At 27.7% G+C, this 22,622-nt stretch overlaps 1 protein-coding gene and 2 long non-coding RNA genes across 8 annotated transcripts; 2 read left to right on the top strand and 1 right to left on the bottom strand.

Annotated features, from left to right (window-relative positions):
* Positions 1-761: 761 nt before the first annotated feature.
* On the bottom strand, positions 762-17,009 carry LOC145100910 (agamous-like MADS-box protein AGL27). Of its 2 annotated transcripts, none has more exons than XM_079038054.1 (7): positions 16,668-17,009; positions 2,517-2,586; positions 2,340-2,386; positions 2,173-2,272; positions 1,963-2,004; positions 1,507-1,548; positions 762-1,108 (listed from the first exon to the last, which is right to left on the bottom strand). In XM_079038054.1, the coding sequence occupies exons 1-7, from the start codon at positions 16,862-16,864 to the stop codon at positions 983-985; spliced, it is 624 nt and encodes a 207-aa protein (XP_078894180.1). In that variant the 5' UTR covers positions 16,865-17,009; the 3' UTR covers positions 762-982. The 2 variants fall into 2 exon arrangements, with proteins under 2 accessions (XP_078894180.1, XP_078894179.1); XM_079038053.1 differs by having other exon boundaries at positions 2,340-2,401; positions 16,668-17,007.
* LOC145100911 (uncharacterized) lies at positions 974-5,507 on the top strand. Of its 3 annotated transcripts, none has more exons than XR_013705358.1 (4): positions 974-1,110; positions 2,567-2,673; positions 2,874-3,007; positions 5,379-5,507. It is a non-coding gene; the product is annotated as an uncharacterized LOC145100911 (long non-coding RNA). The 3 variants fall into 3 exon arrangements; XR_013705359.1 differs by lacking the exon at positions 5,379-5,507 and adding an exon at positions 2,160-2,288 and having other exon boundaries at positions 977-1,110; positions 2,874-3,233; XR_013705357.1 differs by lacking the exon at positions 5,379-5,507 and having other exon boundaries at positions 2,874-3,233.
* A 348-nt stretch (positions 17,010-17,357) lies between the features above and the next one.
* LOC145099910 (uncharacterized) lies at positions 17,358-18,515 on the top strand. Of its 3 annotated transcripts, XR_013704687.1 has the most exons (3): positions 17,433-17,810; positions 17,906-18,053; positions 18,293-18,515. It is a non-coding gene; the product is annotated as an uncharacterized LOC145099910 (long non-coding RNA). The 3 variants fall into 3 exon arrangements; XR_013704686.1 differs by having other exon boundaries at positions 17,358-18,053; XR_013704688.1 differs by having other exon boundaries at positions 17,358-18,053; positions 18,252-18,515.
* The last annotated feature ends 4,107 nt before the right edge of the window (positions 18,516-22,622 follow it).

The raw sequence follows: 22,622 nt of genomic DNA, 5'->3' as shown, positions 1-22,622 counted from the left end.
ACTGCTGCCTAATTATAAATAAAGTGTTTTTCTATTGGCTTTTTTTGTATGTGTGTGTGTTGGTGTGTAACTATTCGCTGCATTCCGAGCTAAGTAAACGAATTACAGCTTGGAGTTAAGTACGATTAACCGACCTTATCACGAAACGATATACTTGTTTGTATTTCACCCTATGAATGAAAAGATACATTGTGATTTGTATGTAATATTATGGGAGTTTATGATGATTGTAACAAGCTAAATTATGTGCTTAAAAAAGTATCCGCAAGTAGTGTAACTTTTTTTTTAATTTTAAAATAGATAAGGCGGTAACCCAAATTCTATATTTCATTTTGCATTACTTTTAAAAGAACTAATGCATACTTTAAAATTTCTATGTTTCAATTCAATGGCATAATAGTTTTAAAAGAACTAATGCGTACTTTACTTATTATAATCGTGTGAAGGATATCATATATGCTTAATTGCTTATTCATTTTAAATAAAATTTTCAAATCTAAGTATACAATTAAAGAATTGTGTTCATGTTGTTGTTTTGTTATAACTTCAAAAATCTCAGAGCTCAAAGTTAATGAAAATATTTTTTGCCGCAGATGGGATATTTTAATCCTTTGTTATTGAAAATGCAGGTGTGTGCAGAGTACTTTAGGTTACTCAATAGGAAAAGGGTGATGAAGTGTCAAACGTTAAAAAAAAAAAAAAAAAAAAAAAATTCGGCCTTAGTCAAAGTATAAACTATTGTCCCATTTTGCCCAAGATAATAAACTCACACAAACAAACACAGAGGACATTATATAAACTCACACAAATACAATCCGGGTTTGTAAGTCTTATTAGCAATTAGCAAACATTTTGGAATCTTGATTGGATTATTATTATTATTATTATTATTATTATTATTATTATTATTATTATTATTATTGGATTTATATTTCCTATATGAGGAAATTGAAATTGAGATTGTTGGTGGAAGAGGATCGGATTAGGTAACAAAAAGAGGGAGAGTCACATGTTGATGTTGGGGCAAATCCATCTGGTTAACTAAAAGATCGTTCAGACCTTCACCCCCATCATCCCCTGCTCCAAACACATGCTCCGCTGATGCAATCTGTAAGTCAAGTCAGTGTGTTAATGTTATGCTACTTTAATTATATTTCTCCAACTTCATTATACTTTCACCTTTCAATTCATATCATATTTAATTACAATGATAGAATACTTGTAAAAGAAGCTTGAAAACGACTATTAATTTATGCTAATTTTTCTTTAGTTAAAAGAATCAAAATGATATTTTACTTATTAGTACTCATCAATGGTAACCAAATAATTGACAAATTTCTCCCCTTTAATTTTACAAGGTAAAACAAGGGAATTTGGTGGCCAAAGCATTGAGTTCTTTTAAATTCTAGCAACTTAGATCATTTCACCTTCAAACCTTAAAAGAAAAAAAAAATCCTCAAATGAAAGTTGAGTCGATTTCCAAAGAAAATCGGGCAATAGATTTACCTTTTCTATGACTTCTTCCTTTTCTTTGATTAAATTCATTTCCTGCTCACAATCACAATGATAAATTTTGGTTAGATTGATATTGTGTGTATCCAGGTTCTTAGTTCTTATGATTAATTAGGAAGTATGGTCTAATTAACAATTAAACATACACAAACAGGATAATTATAAGGGGTGTATATATGTTTATGATCTTACTTTGTAGCACAAAAAATGTAAGCAGTGATAACCCATTTAGTTAATGCAACTTCCCCAAAAATGGTCTTTATGAATAGACACTCAAATTTTCTTCATGTAGAACAACAGATCACAATAAAAATAGATTTTAGTTGTGTATGTCAAATTGTTGCATCTTAGTGTGGTGTTGTAAATTATACATGAACCTATGTGATGGACCTCTATATATGTTTATGTATAAAAAAAAAAAAAAAATCAAAGTAGTATATATTTACATACCGCTTGTTGGAGGGTGGATAGGTACTCCATCATCAACTGTGTCTGCATTAACCAAAATCACCATCAATATGGAATTTAAAAGGCGACCTCTTATCATAATAAGATTCTACTAATCAGTGACTAATGCAAAACATGTAGAGTACCATGTGAAAGTAATTCAACAACTCAAATACAATAGTAACTTTCTATATATGTAGGTAAATAAATCACCTTTCTTGACCTTGTTTGCATAAGAGCAGCAGCAAGTTCTTCTTCTAGTTGTGTCATCTCAATCACAGAGAGCTCATCCCTATTATTCTCTTCAACAAGCCTGTGCTAAGAGTTAGGTATCATTAATCATTATGTTCTTACTTACCATTATTTTGGTTGATGTTTACCTGTCCACTGTCTGTAGAAGCTCTTTACATGTTCTGAATTTTGTGCACTGCAATGGAAGTTCCTGTCATGCATCTCATTAAGTGATCATTAGATAAATAATTAATCATTTAAACTAACTCTGTATATCTTGTGAACACAAAGAAAGTCAAGTAGCTCATTAAAAAGTTGAAGCTTACTAAATCTTGGTTATCTCCTTTCATGGTCCTGCCTTCTGCTTCGTACCTAGCAAGAATATACTCCACAGTACTGGAACATGCATTCATCAGTTATCGAGTATACTCAAACATTAAAGGGAATATTATATGGTTTTCTTGATGATCATGGGGATAAAATGTAAGTTGTATCGCTTTTTTGGAATTATTTCTTTTCATTTCATGAATATATATTATCATTGTTGTTACCATTTGTAATATATATATATATATATATATATATATATATATATATATATATATATATATATATATATATATATATATTTATATTTCTTGTGTTACTATACAATACTTGAAAATGTTCATTCTCATCTGCAGGACAAAGATATAAAGGAGAGATATCTACGGATTAGTCTTCGACTCAGTTCAGTTAAATCTTGGAAGGAAATTATACAGGAACAAGTTCCAAGTTTTGTATATTAAGAAGCAAATTAATCACTACCTCTTGCCAGGTAATAAATATATGTACATCTTGCAGAAGCTTTTTTTCCTTTTTTTTTTTTTTATCACATATGTGATTGTTGATATAATATATGTTGTGTGTGAGAAGGCTCTCATATTAAAGTGCAATATACATTCTTTTGTGTTATTACTTATATACTTTAAACATTGCTCATTGAACTTTGTTTCCTAGAGAACTTTTATCCAGTTAAATAGAATTAAAAGTTGTTTCATAAACTTGTATATTCAATTGACATTAAAATACATGATGACACCATTGTTTCAAGTTTATGTAAATGTGGCGATCCACGAATGAAAGCATTCATTAAAAATGAACTACTTGCTCAAAGAAATATTCACCAAGAAGATATGAAGGGAAGTGTAAAATAAGGTGAAAAGGATAGATGACACGATGTTGTCACATTTGAGTAGTTCTTTTTTTTTTTTTTGTTTCCTACAGCCTTGCCACTCTCTGCCTTCTAGTTAATTATAAAAAGGAATCAACTTTCTTTTAAGTTAATTTAATGATTTTGATTTGAATTATTTTAAATTAAGGAATATGGATTTACATGATAATGTAATTTGAATGCTTATAACTAAAAATCCAAGATTTTTAATGAATTTTGAATTTAGTTTGATTGATTTTCAAAGATTTTAATTTAATGATAATATTTTGAATTATTTTAAATTAAAAATATGAATTTATATAATGATAATATAATATGATTGATTATAACTAAAAGTTCGAGATTTTTAATGATTTTAGAATTAATATGATTGGTTTTCAATGATTTTGAAATAAAATATTAGATAATTATAATATCTAATCCTATTTTATTTTTTGTTTTATAGAATTTGATTTGATGTTTTTTTGGATAAACAAAAGAATCAAAATTCGGCTTAACAAATCACCTATGTAAAATTGGAATTGATAAGTTTTTATTAGAGATGACAAAAAAACCCGTACCCGATGGGTACCCGAAACCCTGACCCGAGTTGACCGGGGACGGGGACGGGGATGGGTATTACCCGAATATAAAAAGCGGGGATGGGGATGAGGATGGTTCTACCTGTCGGGTACCCATACCCGTACCCGAAACCGGCCCCGATGGGTACCCTATATATATATATTGCAAAAAAAAAGACATAAAAATTCTTCCGAAAACTATAGTATTGCTTATGTTTTTATTTTTAATAACGCATAAGCAAATTTTTAGTAGACAAAGTAAGGTAATTTAACAATCAAACGTATAGTTTTCGGAAGAATTTTTATGTCTTTTTTTTTGCAAAAAATGATTTTATTTGTAACTTTGAATGTTATTGTTCGTGTTTGAAGACATTCAGTGATTATAGTGTTTTATATTATTTATGTTAGTTTTTGTTTGTTGGTTAATATATAAATATGGGTTATTTTTCATAAAAGTTCAAAACTTTGTAACTGGGAAAAATCCCCGATTACCCATTGGGGATGGGGATGGGAATAGATTTTTAATCCCCGATGGGGATGGAGTCGGGTATGGGGATGGAGAACACGAAAGCCGGTATACCCGTACCCATTGCCATCCCTAGTTTTGATATATGTTATCCAAGAAATCGGGGATCTAATCACCTGAATTTTATCACTTCACTTTGAATATATATTATCCAAGAAAATATATATTAATACTTGTAAAATTTTATGAACTAATTTGATTATTCAATGTTTGTATTTATACGATTTCAAGTACATTGTTTTTTACTGTGTTTCTCTCTCTCTATGTTTTTACACTTTTTATACTTTTAAAAATATATTTATACTTTTAATAATGTAAAATATATATTAATACATGTAAAAATATTTATACCTTTACAAATGTATTTATATATCTAAAAACATATTTATCTATTTACAAACATATTTATACATATAAAAACATGTTTAAAAATATACAATTAGGATTTTAATTTAGAAACATAAATACATATTTTTCCTTCCAAAATTTATTTTTTTGTACGAAAAAATTATAGTTTTGACTTTTTTTTATTAATAAGTCATTGTGTTTAAAACACATAGAACATTGGCAACACTCGGGGTTAAGTTTAGTACACTGTCAGCTGGTTTGGAACCTATTTAAGCTGTGGTTATATTACCTAATATTGTATGAAGCTATAATTAGTTAATATTACCTGGTTTACTAATTCTGAATTTTATTATATTTGTTTATGTATATAGTTGTGTTACTGTGTTTGTTTTTAGTTTTCTTATTTCACTCAATTAATATGATAAGAGAAACCAACACACACTATCACATTATAACATTGTATCTTATAACTAAAATGCTTAAATGATAACATTTTCCAATTTTTTTGAAATAATGACCATTTGTGTAATACTTTTGTCAGGACTATTTTTATATTCAACAATGACCATTTATGTAATAGTTTTGTCAAAGACCATTCATGTAATATATTTTTGCTAGTGACCATTTGTGTAATATGTTAAGAGGGATTCATGTAATATATTTAAACAGGGACTATTCATGTATTAATATTTTTAGAAATCGACAAACTCATATGACTACGCTAAATTAATATGAAATAACACATGCAATCAATTTTCGTATTACAGACATTTTTCTTATTACTATATATTACATTATAAAATTGTACGTAGTGCTTAAAAATATACCAATTTTGGAAAACTGTCTTACAATTTATTTTCTTAATATAGACAATTTTCTTATTATTATTTCATTAACACGGATTGCTTTTGTAAATTTACTTAACATGACCCTTTTAAGCTACTTTTTTAATCTCAAACCATTTATGCATTGTTTTAATATAAATCCTACTTTTTATATGTAGTTTATCAGGGACCGTTTATATAAATTTATTTTAAAATGGAACATTTCTATAAATGTAGATAATTCGGTATCACATATGTTGTCATGTTAAACCTATATAATATACCAGTTTCTAACTTAGTGTGTATATATATATATATATATATATATATATATATATATATATATATATATATATATATATATATATATATATATATATATATATATATATATATATATATATAGGCTTAGGTTTTTCTATTCTAACTAATTGTTGTGCGGATATCGTATGCTATGAGAATGATAAAAAAAATATGTTGTTTGATAATATAAATACGTTCAATCTTACATAACTATTGTCAGTAACACACATTTTTACTAATTAAATCGTCTATAAGGTTATTATACACTTATTATTATTATTCTTATTTCTATCAGAATGTTTATTGGGCCGTATTCTATCAGAATGAAAATAAGTGAAAAACAATGTATGAGAAAAACAAAAATAAATAATAATTAGCGAGAATGCATGAAAATGACGATATTTTTGTAAGGTTTAACATATTCGCATTGCTAAACAACTTATTCTCTTAGTAATTCTCATAGCATACGATATCCGCACAATAATTAGCTAGAATACTTGAACCTAGCTATATATAACAAGAACCAAAAAACTCAATCATAATTGTTGGGTGCAAAATAACAACTATCAATAAAGATGATGTATATTTATTAGTTAGACGTGTATGTACTATGTTATAGCAAATAACCCATTTGTTTTTTTTAAATCTTTAAAGCGGTTTTTTTTACTAAAACAAAGGCCCAATGAATCATTTATTATTATTTGTGTGTGTCGTTTAGATTTGGATTAATGAACTAGAAAGATAATGAACTTTGGTCTTTGTTCACATTAAAGTAATCATGTTTTTTTCGTACATATTTGACTATTGAACTTATTTGACTTGTTCGAAATAAGGTAATATGACTGGTAATTAGCGGTAACATTACCCTATTATGAACAGGTCAAACATATTTCCTAGTCAAATGTGTACGAAAAAAACATGGTTACCTAAATATAGACAAAAACCAAAGTTTCTTACCCATTTTGGTAATATTGGGTTTTTTATGCTAAGTGCAACTAATCAGGTTGTCCGGTCTTTATGTATGAGGAGATGGTCAAGTCGTGAGCCAACCCAGTTTAGGCTCACCTAGTTAGGGATGAGGTTGTATACGCTTAACGGGTTAGGTTGTATGTGCTTTAAAGACCTAGCAACATATCCTAACCCATGATTAGCTGGGACTGAACTGGGTTAGACCAAACCTAACCTAATTGTTCATTGACTGTCGGAGCCTAATCCCAGGGCACAATCCCTGAGACGGTTCTTGTCCAATATTATCAAAACGAGTAAGATACTTTGGTTTTTGTCTATATTTAGGTAACCATGTTTTTTTTTCGTACACATTTGACCAATAAACTTGTTTGACATGTTTATAATAGGGTAATATTACCGTAATTACCAATCATATTACCCTATTTTGAACATATCAAATAAGTTCAATGGTCAAATGTGAACGAAAAAAAAAACATAATTACCTAAATGTGGATAAAGACCAAAGTTCATTACCTTTCTAGGTCATTAACCCTTTAGATTTAGAATGTGAATTTAAACTTCATGTAGCTTTTACTGTTTTACACATAAGGTGAAGTCAGACTTACATAATGAATCTAAAGTGTAGCTAGTTTTTACACATACTAATTCAGATGATACTAACATTATGATTTGTTTTTTCAACAATGTTTAATTATTTAAATATGAATTTAAATAAATTAACTTGTAAATCTCTATAAAATTAATTTATATATATATAATCAAATTGTTGAAATAGTAAAAACAACTAGTATTATTTAAGTTAAAATGTGAAAATAACTAGATTTACATATAAATATAAATGTTTATTCAAATCCACTTCTAAGTACAATATGTCTAGATTAACGATCATCTATATTGATATTTATCATTTATACTTATCCATTCAAATGTGAATGACAACCATGTAGACAAAAAAAACTTAATAGATACAGCATGGTTTTTGTACACAATACAATTCCGATTTAAAATGTAAATCTAAACTAAAATTTTGAAGGAAAAAATTATTTTTTATACATTAATGACTGGCTATTTCCAGATAACTAAAAATTATGAATTTTGATATTTTTATTTTTCGATATAAAACGCCCTAAGCATTAATACAAAACAAAAAAAAAATTGTTTTTTATAATAAGTGTATTGGCATCAGCTGAAATAAGATAAATATACAAAATTATTGATTCCTTGTTTTTTTCCTTATTTTAACTTTATTTTTCTCTCTTACTTTATCACACACATTCTCTCTCTCACTTTATATATATATATATATATATATATATATATATATATATATATATATATATATCCCTATTCTAATAAAAGAATAGTTTTATTCTCATTTAAACATGTGTCATTCTATTAGGTTTCTTAATTAATGCATATGTTATTCTCTTTTTGCCATGTGTCACCCTATTATGTCATCTAATTAATGCATGTCATTTATCAACCTATTGATTATTCATTTCAAATTTCAAAATTTAAATTTACCACTCTAAGTACATTAAATTAATAACATTAGAATAAAAATTAAAATAAAATTAATACAAATTATAAAGTGATATAATTTCACATATTTATTTAAATCAATGATTATAATTTCATATAACTAAAAAATCTCTTAATTAATAATTTATTTAAAATAATTGATTAATAATTTTGAGTTTTTATAATAAAAGTTCAATTATTTTTGTAACCGTGATTTCCACGGGTTATAAACTAGTATATATATATATATATATATATATATATATATATATATATATATATATATAGAGAGAGAGAGAGAGAGAGAGAGAGAGAGTTTAATTAAGTAGGAAACAAAAAAACAAGGAAGCAATAATTTCCTACATTTATCTTATTTACAATAGATGTGAATACAACTCAACATATGTTATTACGGAATTAGTGAGAGCACATGGATGGTAGGAGAAGGGTATGGCTTTACCTAGATTGACAACTTACTTGAATAGTAAAGATTATAAGGTTATTATTGTTATAAAGATAACTATAGATGGATGATGATGATGATGTTTATAAAAAGGCTATCAATTAATAAGGATAGTGTTTAAATGAAGAATTATGTAGAAGTAGGAAATGAAATGCTCATTAGTTCAGTATTTCGTTAGTTGGTAATGAGAGAAAGTATATTCATGTTAATTACATATTCTTTTAACACACCAATCTAATGGGCACACTTGTCTATTAGACTATCATCATTCATAACCAAATCCAACCCAACTATATTATAAAAAAATTATTATTTTTCTTATTAAAATATACAACCTAATCATACCAAAATTTTATCACGCATTACCAATCCAACCCAACCCAAATTTCATCTAAAATATCATATATAAAAATTATATCAATATTAATCTCATTTTGTAGAGAAAAATAAATTATGTATTTTGGTATATTTTATTTTATTTTTTTAATAAAGACGAAATATATTTATTTTACAAATTTACTTTTAGTTTATAAAAGTTAATATAATCCCCTTGAGTAGTAGTTGACACCTAGACAATTAAAAAGATAAAAAGAGAGTGAGTTGAGTTCGTGGGCATGAGCAAATCGTTTAGGGTTGTCTATTTTTTATTTTATTTTAAATTTTTTATTGGTGAGGTATAGTTTTGGCTCACCAATAAAGGTAGTCTTATATGATATTATAAGGTTTTACTATTTATTGGAATCTGTGCAGTTTTTTCCTTGTGTGCACACCTATTAGGCCATTTTTAGTGACATATCTCTCTCTAACTTTTGTTAATTATTGTATTATACTATATATTTAATATATTTAACTATACGTATTCATACTTTTTTGAAGTAATATTTTTTTATCTAACGACATAGAAAAAAAATTGTGGCTTTATACTTGTTTTATATAGTAATCTATTTTTTTTATAATTAATGGTATTAGGTTTATAGAAATAAAAATTCGAAAAAAAAAGACATTTGAAACTTACGTATAACAAAAAATAAAGTTGGGCAAAAGTTTTATGCTATAAAAAATGGGTTTGCGGAAATAGAAAAAAAAATGTATTAAGTTTGTGGGTTTACGACAATGATAAAAAATTTGATGAGGATTTTTTTTGGAATTTTATTTTAAATTTTTTTTATATTATTATATTATAAAAACAACATCATTGTTTTTTTATCGTAATACAAAATAAGTTTAAAATTATTCCTATTAAAAACAAATATATGTTCACACATTGTTTAATGAAATTATTTTAACTAATGGATTTTTTTTTCGAAAAAATAGAACACCTGCAAATCTACATTAATTGGTATGCTAAATTATTTTTAAACAAAGTATATATGCAAGTTATTTGGATTGTCCTCTTTTAAATATAAAATTAGATTATAGCTCGCGTTAAACGCGGGAAGCGCATAAAAAAAACATATAATCGTTTATAGATATTGTATAATGAGTATAAAAAATATATGGTTATTGTTATTATTGAAATGTGTAGAAAATACATTAAAAACGATAAATATATATATAATCATTGAAATATCTCTTTGTAGACATCATTTTTTATTTTATTAGTTGAACGACTTTCCTCGTTTCATATAGTCATGATATTTATATATTTATAAGTATTTTAATTAGACGTTCCTTGCATAATAATGTTACCTAATGTAAACATATATTGACAACCAATATACCGTTTTTTCTATTGCATTAAATATTGACAACTATTTCATTTATTCAAATAAAGTTATGTAATATAATTTATAAAATGTTAAATGTTATATAAATTTAATTTTAGTATATCATCAATGGAGATTCTTTTATAAATCATGATTGGTTTATTTTAAATTAATTATAAATATAAATGCTAGCTTTTATGTTTGTTCTTATTTATTTAGTGTTCGCAAGAACTTTGCATTAGTTTTGGCGCAACTTTGAATAATTTTAGTATATCATCAATGTAATTTGATACATCTGTCAATTATATAAAATATCAAATAATGACATTTCATTACTATTGTGATAATTTAGTTTATATATTGTATTTTCACTAATCTTAACGGTCTTATTTTTTCTAATAACCGTAACGCTTTTACTAAATGTACTTATTACAAATCTCCTAATATCTTATAATTTTTATATTACTTTATAATTTTTCATAACTATGTTATTTTCAAGATTGATTGCTTTAATAATGTTTTTTTCGGTATATTCAATTTTATATTTCATTGTACAACATCATCGTTTGTATGTATTCTAAAATTTCACTTTAAAAATGTTTAATGTTTACACCTTGATATTAATTTTTTTAATAAACTCATGTAATAATTATGGAATATATATCTTATTTTAATTAACATTCACTTCCTTTATTATATCAAATTCCTCATTAAACGGATATATTTTTGGAAAATAATAATTATAATAGGGCAGCATTATCTAAGACGTAAACGTTTGATATACTTTTGGAGAAAAAAAAATCAGGATCATTAAAAACAATTATATAAAGAAAATACAAATTTAAACTGGCGAAAATTTATTTTGGAGGAAGTTGTATTTTGTAAGGTATAATAATATTACAAAATTTGAAATATCTATATTTGTTATGTAAATTAATAAATTCTATTGTTACTATACAAAGATAAAAAAAAGTAGGTTGATATGATATATACAAAAACATAATAATTTCAATGATATTTTAAAATCATGCCAAAATTAACCGGATTCTTATGACATAAAAATTAAAAAAAAATCATAATCATCTCTAATATATAAAAGTAATATTTTCGTAATTAATGTCAGTTCCAAAGATAGTTAATTTTTGTTTTGTTAAAGGTACCTAATATCTTTTCATGTTTATTTGAAAAGTTTCAGAAAAGTAGTTAATTGATTTCATGTAATTTGTGATAAAGAAAATCGAAATATATGAATACATACATTTGATATAGGAACAAAAAATAATCGAAAAAAATATAAAAAGCGAAAGAAGGTACTGACCTTCTAGCGCACAAGAGTGAATGTTTATAGTAGAGAATGATGATGGAAGTTATAAGCAATATTAACGATGTTGTAGGAGAAAGTTTGAAGAAAAGAAACGATTGAAAGTAAATGTGAGTCTCGGATTCAATGATGAATCGTATATGTATGTGATAATTTGAATATAATTTTTCGGTATTAATGATTTCCTAATAAAAAAAAGATTTTATATTAATGGTTACTAATATAAACGGATTTATATTAATGGTTGATATTAAGACCTTGATTGAAATGATTTGTTAGTAATATGTTTTTAAAATTAACCATATTAAAATCTTCATAACTGAAAATTCAAGATGTAAAATATGGAAAGCTTTCATTGGAATTAAATACATTTCATTTCAACGAATGTAAGTTATTAATTGATGATTGGAAAGCATTTATTGGAATTAAATACATTCCATATGGGGAAGATGATGTCAGCACTTTGATCTAAGGGTGAAAAAAATAATATTGAAATACAATCAATGGTCCAGATTATTTAAGATGATGTCATAAGGTTTCTCTTTTAGTAATATTTAAGATGAAAATAAAATATAAGTAAAAAAATGTGTCGTTAAGAAACGTTGCAAAAGAAATAGAAAGAAGTCAAAAAATTTATTGCTGAACGATTCAAAAAATCTATATATACTAATTTTTAAATATAAAATGAAAATAAAAAAATAAGCAAAGAAAAGAAATAAAAAGAAATCATTTTTTATTGTTGAACTATCCAAATATTTATTTATTTATATTATAATTATTAAAAAAAAAAAGCAAAGTAATAATCATTACTTAATTATTATAGTAATAATAATATTCAATGTCTTTTAATCATTATTGGAAATATTGATGAAAAAAGTAACCCTAAAAATAAGGATAATAAAATATAAAATAAGAATACATTGGTGTGTATGAAGTAGGACCCTAATTACATATGTATGGTGGCACTGATTAATAAGGTATATTAGTGAGTGTAAGACTCATGTAAGTACTAGATGTGCTAAGTAATCTAATATGTAATGTTGGGACTTGAGATAACATAGTAGATTGAAACTTAGATGTATCGTGCTGACTTTTGGGCTACCCGGAAATGAGGGTACGATATATACCTGCGATGATGAACTTTTTGGGCTACTGAAATTAGGGTAGAGTCTTTTCGTGTAGCACATACTTTTGAATGGTAGATTTGGATCTAAACGATTTTACACAACTCTTCATAGGGTGTTGCTAATAAGACATCCCTTAGACACCCATTGACCACTTTTTAAAAAGTCAACCAATAATTAACTGTTTATAATCAGCTTTTTCGGAAAACAATGCAATTTCAGCCAATAAAAATATTTAAAAAATTAATTAGGGTGTCCATATTGCAATATGAGGTGTCTTTTTAGCCAATATTTTTGGACCTCAAATATAATAATTAATCCATCACACATGAATAGACAACAACAGTTGTGAGCCCCCTCGTCCCTCGATCATGGTGCAATGAGTTGGCCTTAAAAACTTAACGTTAATTTGTTGGTTATCAATTAACTTCTTATAAACCTTATTTGGTAGACTAGTGATAACTTCTACTGCTTATATTGGTCCGAGAAAGAGACAATTGTAACAATATATATATATATATATATATATATATATATATATATATATATATATATATATATATATATATATATATATATATATATATATATATATGACAGGACCTGATATTCTTTGTTGAATTTAAATGATGATAAAAAAACATAATTTTCTTTGCTTATATTGGTTCAAGAAAGAGATGCTGTAATACCAACTTGATAGAACATATGTCCCTCTTTTTTGAATTAAAATGATGTTAAAAAAAAAACACAACCGTTGGCCATTTTTTGGGATATCTCCCCAAAAACCTAAAAAACTAATTGATAGCAGATTTGATTTTTTTTCCCTTTTTTTGCATCTCCATATTAATTTCATTATTTCCTATATATATAGGAAATAATCCGTTATTATTTAAGATCCGAACATTATATTGGAGAGAGACCCACGCAAGTCTAAGTGGTGCATGGTCCATATAGGATCTAAAGGCAATTACATGAGTTGTTACAAAACAAAACTGCAAATTTGTATGACAGGACCTGATATTCTTTGTTGAATTTAAATGATGATAAAAAAAAACATAATTTTCTTTGCTTATATTGATTCAAGAAAGAGATGTTGTAATACCAACTTGATAGAACATATGTCATTCTTTTTTGAATTAAAATGATGTTAAAAAAAACACAATCGTTGGCCATTTTTTGGGATATCTCCCCCAAACCCTAAAAAACTAATTGATAGCAGATTTGATTTTTTTTTTCCCTTTCTTTTGCATCTGCATATTAATTTCATTATTTCATATATATATATATATATATATATATATATATATATATATATATATATATATATATATATATATAGGAAATAATCCGTTATTATTTAAGATCTGAACATATTGGAGAGAGACCCACGCAAGTCTAAGTGGTGCATGGTCCATATATATGACAGGGCCTGATATTCTTTGTTGAATTTAAATGATGATACAAAAAACATAATTTTCTTTGCTTATATTGGCTCAAGAAAGAGATTCTGTAATACCAACTTGATAGAACACATGTCACTCTTTTTTGAATTAAAATGTTGTTAAAAAAAACACAACCGTTGGCCATTTTGTGGGATATCTCCCCCAAAACACTAAAAAGCTAATTGATAGCAGATTTGATTTTTTCCCTTTTTTTGCATCTCCATATTAATTTCATTATTTCCTATATATATATATATATATATATATATATATATATATATATATATATATATATATATATATATATATATATATATATATATATATGGTTAGGTTATTTTGTTTTCACTATCTATTGTGTGCATGTATGATTGATTCTGGACCAATCATTTTAGTTATTTTAAGAAAGTAATTAATGCATATTACATGTTGAAAATATAATGGATATTAATTATATCTTCAGCATTTAATATGCATTAATTACTTTCTTAAAATAACTAAAATGATTGGTCCAGAATCAATCATACATACACACAATAGACAGTGGAAACATTTGAACATATATATATATATATATATATATATATATATATATATATATATATATATATATAGGAAATAATCTGTTATTATTTAAGATCTGAACATTATATTGGAGAGAGACCCACGCAAGTCTAAGTGGTGCATGGTCCATATAGGATCTAAAGGCAATTACATGAGTTGTTACAAGACAAAACTATAATTTTTGGTCCTTGTGGTTTTCAAAAATCTTTGGATGGGGTCTAAAAAGTTTCCAACTTACATGGAAGTAGGAATGGCAATGGGGTGGGTTCGGGGCGGGGCATGGTTTCCCAAACCCGCCCCGATATCTTTCGGGTATCTTATCGGGGCGCCCCATTGGGTTCGGGTTTTCCCGTCGGGTTTCGGGTATCTTATCGGGTTTACAACAATTCATAATGAAATCTTTATTTCGTTTTAGTGTACCCCGATGTCTTATAAAAAATACGTGTTCTAGCCTCCCTTTTAAATTAAAAATATGATGAATCACTTTAATAAAATTAACTCGACGTTATATTAAAAATTATTTGATTTAATTTTAGTGTATTACGTCAAAACATAAAAAATAATCATTCACACTGGATTGTTAATAATTAAAAAGATTGTCCACAGTAAGTATTTTATCTTTGAATGCGTACAACTTATATATATATATATATATATATATATATATATATATATATATATATATATATATATATATATATATGTAATCGGGGCGGGTCGGGTCGGGGCGATGATAACTCACTCCCTGCCCCGAACCCGATAAAAAACCCGATAACGACCCGTTACCCGACCCAAAATAATCGGGTTTCGGGTTTCCCCGTCGGGTTCGGGTTTTTTTGCCATCCCTACATGGAAGATCTAAAATCAAGGTTTTTCCTTGTGGTATTCAAGATTTTGTGATTTGAGATATAAGGTTATATCCAATAGTATGATGAGGGTTTTGCTAAAATTAAACCCAAAGTAAGAACAATCTTCACGGTTTTTCTACTTTCAAATTCATAGACAAAAAAAAAATTATAACAATGAACCAAAATAGTAAGTATACAATTATAAACATTCAAAAATGTGTTGTTAGTCACTATATATATCATGACAGAAATGGAAACAAAGCAAGTACTGCTTAAAAAGAAGAAGACACGAATCATCATGTAGACGTCCACCAGCTAATTACTTTCACGCACCACATGATCAAACTACTTCGAAAATAAAAACAAACCATACCATCAAAAATGGATTGGCTAAAAAGACACCTCATTTTAACTTTAACATATAGACACATTAATAATATAGACACCCTAATTTAAATGCCTATAGTTTTAAAAGTAAGTAAGACAGAAAACATAGCCCTTTGACCATATTGGTTGCGTGTTATGCATGAGCGTTAGACATAAAATCACTATATATGCCCTCAAAATCTCATACACTATATATGGCAAACTAAAGATAACGTGCAGTTTATAACTAAAGCCTAAAGGTGAAGCTCCTACAGAACAACATGTATAGAGGATAACAAGTACACTACACATATATACGAACGGGTTTTTAAAGAGAATATTGTGGTGAGTAATACACAAAAAGATGAAAGGCATGCACCTGTTACTGTTAGTACCGCTGCTGCAGAATTCATACAGCTTGCCGGCGGCGGAGAATACGATGACAGCGACATCGACGTCGCAGAGCACGGAAAGGTGTTGTGCTTTCTTAATTAAACCCGTTCTCCGCTTCGAAAACGTCACTAGCCTGCTACTCTTATCTTCGATCCGCTTTATTTCGAGCTTCCTCCGCCCCATTGTCTCTCTCCCGAGCGAATTTTTTAACCTAATTCACTTTTCAACTTCCGACGATTTCTCTCTGAATAGTGACACTTATCTGTATTTTGTATCGTCTATAATATATCATACGTGTTAACGGATCGATCGCGTGTGTTTATAACTGAGGAAGCATATGACCTGTAAATTGTTGACGATGACCGCTACTGCCTTCTGATTCAAATATAAATTTTAATAATTCTATTTTGTCGTTTAATGTCGGCAAAGAAATAACATTAATTGTTTGATCATTTTTAAGGCACATATGGTTTATTCAACGGTATTATTAGGTTGGGATAATTACTTGAGTTATTTTTGGTAGCTATAAGAGTTATTTTTTGGTAGGGATAATTTTGTCTAATATTTGTAATAATTAAAGTTATATTTTCATTTGATTTATTATTAAACGCTTGTTAGTTGAGAAATTACTCGAGTTATGTAGTAATTACCGTATCTACAACTTTTTTATAATTTCTTAAAAAAAAATTTGTAGGAGGTGATATTGTCACTTAAAGTTTTTATGCTTCCAATGAAAAATATACAAATTGACAATTATGCCCTTCTTATTTCAAGAAAGAGAAATACTGATCATTATTTCATAATTTCCTTTGGAAGTCCATATGACTATAGTAGCCGTTACCACCACTAGTGACTACCAATTCTATCATCATCGTTATCAAGAAGCCTCATTACCATCCTTTATATACTCTTCATCAAAAAACACTGTCATCACTCTCAGAAACTAATGACCATAATGGTGGCTTCTTCAATGCCTACATCGGAGAAAAAAAACTACACTGTAGAGTTCATAGTCCTTTCCAATCACCTCAAGCGTTGTGTCAGGAGCCTCCAAGGGCCTCGGAGGCACATCCGTCAACTCTCACGGTCAATATTGTAGCCTGAATCATGGTCTGCCTACAGAATAAGAGTAATTGTATATTTCTATGAGTTAATTAATCATTGACTTTCTTTTCCGAAGACCTAACTGTTGTATTGTTCATTCTTTCAAACAATTGGTTATAGTTAAAAGGGGAAATGACAAAAATGAAGAAGCCATTGATGTAACACTGCAATGAGTTCTCAATGAGTACTCAAGAATATGGTGGTGGTGCTTTCTCAATTTCAGGAGACACTGTAGTTTCTCCATTTACAAGGATGATAGATTCAAAAGGTAACCTTATAATATTAATAATCACATCAGATGGATTAACATACATTCTTTTCAAAATTACCTTATTTTGTTGAAGTAAATTATTTCTTTAATTCCTCAAAGATTTCTTTTTCTAAGTGGAGCGACAGTCATTATCAGAATCTATTGGATGCTTTTTGATTGCAACCCAAAATCCTTTTTGATGTTTGTTGTATTTAGCATGGTTGTGTCTCTTTTACTTATAACTCCGTTGATAAAAGCTTCTGACGAGGGTATCGATGGTGTTGACTGAAGAAGAATCGGCTGAAGCAGCGCCTGCTGAAGAGCAACACCAAAGGAGGAAAAAGCAAAGTCGTTTAGAATTTCCAGTCGAGATCTTGCATTTTTTGAAATGGCTATTTCTTTCTCTTAAATAAATATGGGCATAATTGTCAATGTATATTTTTTCAGTGGAAGAATAAAAGAATACAGTGGCAATATCAATTCCTTTTTTTCAGTAGAAGAATAAAAGAATAGAATCAATTCCCTTCTTTGAACGCCAAACTAACTTATTCATAAATTACTATTTATATCTCCAGCAAAACTTGGACACATGACCTCTCAGTTAAGAGATTCATTTCTTAGGATTATGTCAAAAAAAATTTGTAGTATTTACAAACTCTTCAATATATGTTATAAAGAACTTCGATATAAATTAATTTTTGCTTTTGATCTTTGAACACTCTTATAGGGGTATCATCAGCAAAGTAGGTCCACGATTTTAGAAACTAGATCATGTTTGAAAATGTTATCACTGGTATGTTCTAATTGGAAAGGATGACAAAAAAAAAATGAAAAACATATGAATATGTTTAAAAAAAGTTGAAATGTTTTTGTAAAAAAATTGTAAATAAGTTATATTATTTTTTTTAAATAAAATGTTATAAAAGAAACCATAGAAAACGCTTTTAAAAAACTGAATATTTCTATAGTTAAAAATAGTTTAATGGTCAATAGTATACAATAAAAGTTTTGTGATGGACAAGGAATATAATATCTTACCCTATCAAGTTATTCATAAGGCAACATTATTCATATTTTTCAAAAACAAAATTATCCAAATAATCATAAATTTTAATCAAACTTGCAAGATAGGTTTGATATCAATTGTTGGTTTTTTATTTAAAAGTTTGTTTCAAAAACACAAGATTAGCAACGAGAGACTTTAATATTTGAACAACATAAACAAGTTTTATATCCACCATAGGATCTACTTGCAAAGATTGGAAATAAAACAACAACCATAGAGGAGGAAAAAGATAAACAATCTTTGTAGTCCTTTGACTTCTCAAGGGGAAGCTTGAAAGTTGATGAAGATGACAAAGATCCAAAAAAGCATCTCTCTATGTGTATGAAACAACAAGTCACCAAGCCACTAATAAATGATTTTCTATCACTTGTATATAGTTGTTCTTAAGCCTCGAAGACTTATACCAAATAAGTCTTCAAAGGAGAATCAACTATAACACTTAATACTATACAACAAGTTTGCTAGAGAAAGATAGAAGATGGGAGCATAAAAGCTACGACTTTGGGAGAAAATATGAGAGAAAAACTAGTTTTTTTCTCTAACACATGACCTCTTATATACTTGCGTGCATGAGGTGAAGTTCATAATTTCATTTAATGCACAAGCCATACTTTGTAAGAGAGCATAGGAGAAAGATCAAGTCAAACAAGCAACACCCTACTCCCTCATAAAGTTCATGACAATGAGGAGAGAGGAGGTGATGTTTGTGTGATTTTTACTCAATCTCTTAAATCTCTTAACTAGCAAAAATCTAGTTACATTTGATTTAAACTAGAAGGTCCAAGATAAAGGAACATTACTTATAAATTCATACCGTATGAATGTGACTAGTTTTATTCTATTTAATAATTATTTCCTAGAAATAATAATTTCCAATTAAATACAAATGCTAGCTATATTTATTAATAATCATAATACTTAATTAATACTACCCCTGTCCCATATTTATTGTTCATTTTTAACTTTTGAAGTCTTTATTTTTCAACTTTGACCTTAAATATTTTTGTTTTTGATATATAATACTTGATGCAAAATGTATAAATGAATTATGTTTTAAATGTCTTTTCATTGTTATAGGTTTCATCAAGTAATATATAACACAAATAAAAATATTTAAGATCAAATTAATTTTAAGAATAAAGACTTCAAAAGTCAAAAGTTGACAATAAATATGAGACAGAAGGAGTAATCCATTAGTATTTACTTGTTATAAGGTGTCACCTTATAGGATCATATATTATTAGCAAATATTAATACATAATGATTCTTAAGCATAAAGATCTTTCAATCTCCCACTTGATGCAAAATGTATAAATGAATTATGTTTTAAATGTCTTTTCATTGTTATAGGTTTCATCAAGTAATATATAACACAAATAAAAATATTTAAGATCAAATTAATTTTAAGAATAAAGACTTCAAAAGTCAAAAGTTGACAATAAATATGAGACAGAAGGAGTAATCCATTAGTATTTACTTGTTATAAGGTGTCACCTTATAGGATCATATATTATTAGCAAATATTAATACATAATGATTCTTAAGCATAAAGATCTTTCAATCTCCCACTTGAACAAGTGTCATTATGAATTGATATAGAGAGTGGTGACGTCTAGCAACATTTCACTACCCCCTATAACACACTACGAAGTGTCATTCATCAACATCTAATTCCCAAAAGATCAAAGCTACAGTTAATAATCAAATATCCATTTTTCATAGACATCATGTTGAACATGAGATATGGATCACAATTAATCTCATGAAGTGTTCAAATTTTTTGTAAGGTGCCTTAGATGTCTAACTCTCAACACAGAAGAGGAACAAATATCATGTAGACTACATATGCTTTTTTGTATGGTTCGTATTATACATAATAACAGCCTTTATAGTTGTTTGTTTGAAGAACATCATTTGACTACATTAAATCACAACATTCCCCACACTTAAGTCCCAAATATGTATCTCACGTATTAAGGATACAAAGATGTTACCTTTTTCAAATATCATTCATGATATCGATCTATGAAGTGATCTTGAGTGGGTCATATCAAATACTTGTTCTCTAGCAAGCACCCATGAACTTGGTTACAATGCTTTATGAATTAGTTCAATGCATATTAGTCTTAGTTCATTATTGCTCCGAAAATAATGACCGACTATGGATTTTAGAGTGACTAAATTACTCAAGAATTAAACATGCATGTTAATAAATAACGCATCAAGTATTTAATGAAAATATCATATTCCATATATATATATATATATATATATATATATATATATATATATATATATCACAATCATTACAATAATTGATGTTTTACGATCTTCCAATATTCAATACTGAAACAAAGAGAAAATACAATCACTAGAATTGTGAAGTCCAATTCCTCGAGCATGACCTTTAAACTTAGTTTGAGGAAGGGGCGTCATGAATGGGTCTGCCAAATTTTGATCACTATGTAGTTTGTGAATACTTATTTCGCATCTTCTAACTTCATCTTAAATGTAGTTGAACCTTCCGTTATTGTGTCTAGTCTTTTGATGATATTTGGGTCCTTTTGCCAAAGCAATAGCACCCTCATTGTCATAAAAGTTTTATAGGGGGTCCTGAATAGGAGGAATAACCCCTATATCTTCAATGAAATTCTTCATCTAAGCAGCTTCCTTTGCAACTTCTGAAGCAATAATATATTTTGACTTTGTAGTGGACTACACTACAACACTTTACTAAGAGATCTTCTAACATATTGTACCCTCATTGGTAATAAAAACATATCCCGATTATAAATTGCAATCATCTCGATATGTTTGGAAAGAAGCATCGATGTAACACTTTACACTTAGATCTTCTTCCATATATCCATAAATGAGGGACATATAATTGGTTATTCGCAAGTACTCCAAAATATTCTTCATAGTCATCAAGTGAATGTCTCTTAGAATTTGTTGATATCTGGTGATCATGCTCAAAGCATGCGATACATCAGGTCCATTATAATGCATGACATACATGATGGATCTAACAGCCAAAACATATGGAACACCTTTAATCTTTTCTAGCTCAACCCTTGAGGTAGGACATTGAGATAAACTTAATATTGTGCCATATGCCATTGGTACACTGGCTCAAACCTATTAATCATTTTGATCTATCTATGTAGATCTTTATTCCAATAATGTATGTTGCCTCGCCTAAATCCTTCATTGAAAAACACTTTCCAAGCCAAGACTTTACACCCTGCAAAGTTAGAATGTGATTTCCCATGCTAAGTATGCCATCTACATATAGAACTAGGAAGATTACCAAGCTACCACTAGTTTTCTTTTAAACACAAGATTCATCTTTGTTTCTGATAAAACCATAATTTGTGATTTCATAATCGAAACGATGATTCCAGTTTCGAGATGCTTGTTTTAACCCATAAATGCATATCTTGAGTTTACACACCTTATTATGATGATTTTGATCAACAAATCCTTTAGGATGAACCATATAGACATATTCTTCCAAGTGT

The sequence above is a fragment of the Lactuca serriola genome, chromosome 4, assembly GCF_051521515.1.
Source record: "Lactuca serriola cultivar US96UC23 chromosome 4, Lser_US96UC23_V15, whole genome shotgun sequence".
Taxonomy (NCBI): Eukaryota; Viridiplantae; Streptophyta; class Magnoliopsida; order Asterales; family Asteraceae; genus Lactuca; species Lactuca serriola.
The sequence above is the reverse complement of the archived record's forward strand: the minus strand, read 5'-3'. Positions and strand labels throughout refer to the sequence as shown.